A 3,549-nucleotide genomic window follows, 5' to 3' on the forward strand; every position below is an offset into this window, starting at 1 on the left:
CTCGTACAAAACTTAAGAGATTACGTAACTCGTAGACGTTTTGACTTCCCGTCGCCTAAGGGAACATGTAAAGACACCCACTTATTGTGTGTATCTGTATAAACGCCTTTACAAGTTTAATTATTTTAATCATGTATAAAATATCAACCTTATAAGCATATCTAACTCAAATTGAAAGACAATTTACTTCCTCTTTCCACCCAGCTATAACACTGTGATATAAGACAGATAAAACGTTAAATCAATGTACAGTACGCGGTATTTTGAGTCACTTGCCAAAACACGTTTAAAATGGCGGAATGTGATAAATTAAATTCAGCTATAAACAGCTCCGGCGGTGCTGTTCCTGGGCATAAAGAACAAACATTATGTCAGCCATGTTCAAGAAAGGATTTACAAACAACGGCTGATGTGTTTTGTTCAGACTGTGAGGAATTTCAGTGTAATGAATGTTCAAAAGCACATACAATTTATGCATTTATGAAAAATCACAAGTTAGTGAATGTGACAGAAGTGAAATCGAAACCAATTTCCTTTGTTATGAAAGGAATGGACAATTGTGAACAGCACTGTGAATTGTTGAAATTTTTCTGTGAAGACGAGAACCAGCTCTGCTGCAGTACCTGTGCTATAGTGGATCACCGGAAATGCCATAGCGTCGTAGAAGTACAGAAGATTGCCGGAAAATCGCATTCTGCTGGTTCCAAGTTAAAGAGAAAATTGGAAGAAGTAAAATCAAAGGCGGAGATGATTGTAAAACACACTGAATCATCGAAAGAACAACTCAGTAAAGATATCAAAGCAATATTTGTGGAAAGTAAAAAAATGAGAGGAGACATGAATAAAATGTTCGACGACTTGGAAGTTTACGTTACCAAGAAAAATGACATTTTTCAGGCTGAAGTAACTAATAAACTGGCAAAGAAACGATCCAGCGGTGAGAAACATATCGCTGATGCTACAAAGTCACTGGAAATTGTTGATACAGTATTGCTGAATGGGACGCCATCACAGAAATTTATAGTAGAAGGGACATTGAAGAAACAGGTCAATGAACTTTACAGGAACGTGGACAATGAATGTCAACAGTTACCTGTTGCTACCATTTCCTTTAGATTTGATGAAACATTAAAGTTGCCACCAGTTCCCATTTCTGCTTACGTTCCAGGAAAGCTAACATTAAGTTACACCCTGCCTGAAGCAAAGAAATCTGCCGCACCTGTAGATCCGATTGTTAAGTTAACGATGATTATTTCCATTGATCTGAAACAGACTGGAGATGATGTCGAGGAACCGTTATACTCAGGACTGGATTTCCTGCCGGATGGTAGACTGGTTGCCGTGGATAATGAAAACAAGAAATGCTTGATTTACAATGAGAAGCTTGAGGAAGTAGGATCATATCAGTTATCGTATAATGCACAGAGTGTTGTTGCTGTATCTGAAGAGGAAGTGGCGATAACAAGTGGTGGTCAATACCAGATAGATTTTTTACGTGTTAATAAATCTAATGATATAACTTTGATCAGGACATGTAAAGTTAAGACAATGTATGACTCTATATGTCTGAAAGATGAGAGAAACTTTGTTGTTGGAACTATCGATGATACAACACCTGTTCGTATTGTATCAATGTCAGGAGAAGAGAAAGATTTCAGCATCAGCTTTCCCAATAAGAAATATTCTATAGACACTAGTGCGTGCAACTATATGAGGAATACTGGGAAGATGATACTGACCGATAGGCACGATCATACTGTTTATATATACGACATTGAATCTAACACCAGAGTCGTTGTCAAGGACAACCAGATCAAGGAACCACTTGGTGTTGCAGTAGGTCCATCCGACTGTATAATGGTTTGCAATAAAGATACAAATTCCATTGTACAGATCTCTCAAACAGGTCGGATCCTATCATCGTTTAAGGTAGATATGGATTATCCATTCAGAGTCTGTGTTTCAAAGGATCAATCTATTCTTGCAGTCACAAACTGCTGTGAGGGAGAATTGAAGTTACAGTTGTTTAATCTTACAGGCTCTGGGTGATTTCATTATTGTTTTCATTTAGTAACCAGAGATGTGACCTAAAAGATACTCTATATATTTGATAGAAACATGTTTTGATATACAATCTACACACTCATCTAGCACTTTCAAAACTGCACATAGCCTCTGTTTATCTGAATGATATTGATTGCTTAAATTCAAAGTACAAAATATGAACAATTGCTTTGTAGTATCTATGTAGACATAATTAGCAAGCCTATGTGTATAACCAGTATTTTGAACACACAATGCATGTATAGCTAGGCATAGTGTAAATGTGTACTTCCACTGAAAAACTGGACAATTGTTAATATACATTTTATATATTTATACTAATAAACTTAAATTCATTTGTTGGGGATTTTATACTTTAAAGTATAAAAAAAAATGAACTAACTGTTTGAAAGATGCTCACTGTATTATATCATAAGCTCTATACAGTTTTGCTTATTGGACTGGGTAGTTATTATCATAGCAGAGAGTGTGACATTCTGTAATAGATACAGTACGAGTTTTTTCTTCAAAAGTGTCCTCTTACAGACGTAAGAAACCGTTTCGCTAGGACGAACACCAATATTGTCCGAGGTGAAGCCGAGGATAAAATTGATGTTCGTCCCACTGGCGCCAGATCAGAAAGAAAATGACTCTGTACATGTTATACCATACCCCCAGGTATTCTATAAGAACCATGGTCGTGAACGGGAAAATATACTAACCCATTTCAATCGCGTATTTCATATCTAAAACACGCAGTTCAGTAAATGTGTATTATTGATATTAAACAAGTGGTAATTTATTTTCCGTTGTGTTCTCTTCGTTAAAGATATCAAAGAAAAAAATCAAACAACACCTAGTCATAAAAAGAAAGAGTTGTTTCACATGAAAATTGAACAGCATATTAAACATGTATATTACTCAACGAAACAAGTGTCAGTATACTGATATAAACATTGAATTCCGGAGAAGGATTGCCTAAAGGGGCCTCAATTCCGGACAGTCAAAGGGCTTTAAAAACTCGCCGTTTTCAAAGAGTTGTTACATAAAAATTATTTTCGTATTGATGCATTTGCAGTAGGTACGAGTGATGGAATTTCACATAACTAGGTGGAACATAGTTTTCAGCAATTGTTTATTTTTATTTCTTTTCAAATGGCATTCATTTTCAAAGGGGACCAACTTCTTCAGAATATTTTAACTATCCGTCGTACGGACAATACGGAGGAAAATGTAATTGTAAGGTAAAATATTGGTAAAGATGTTTTCGTTTATCAAATATTCCTGTGTTTTAATGGTATAGAAGAGATCGTGTTTGATACAAATCCGTTGTATTTTGTATTTTTAGAACTGATAAGACAAAGATCGGATGGGCAGACGCCGAACGTCCATGTTTTTTTTGTAAATAGTGATGTTTTTCTAACGGCTCAAACTTTCTTAAAATATAAATGATATAAATAATTTTTGGTCAATGGAAAGAATATAAATTAAGCAATTTATTGATTA

At 35.3% G+C, this 3,549-nt stretch overlaps 1 protein-coding gene across 1 annotated transcript; it reads left to right on the forward strand.

Moving 5' to 3' along the window:
* The first annotated feature begins 291 nt into the window (after positions 1–291).
* On the forward strand, positions 292–2,049 carry LOC128558740 (uncharacterized). Its single transcript, XM_053548918.1, has one exon. It carries the CDS (start codon positions 292–294, stop codon positions 2,047–2,049), a length of 1,758 nt encoding a protein of 585 aa, XP_053404893.1.
* Positions 2,050–3,549: the final 1,500 nt, after the last annotated feature.

This window comes from Mercenaria mercenaria, chromosome 7 (assembly GCF_021730395.1).
Source record: "Mercenaria mercenaria strain notata chromosome 7, MADL_Memer_1, whole genome shotgun sequence".
Taxonomy (NCBI): Eukaryota; Metazoa; Mollusca; class Bivalvia; order Venerida; family Veneridae; genus Mercenaria; species Mercenaria mercenaria.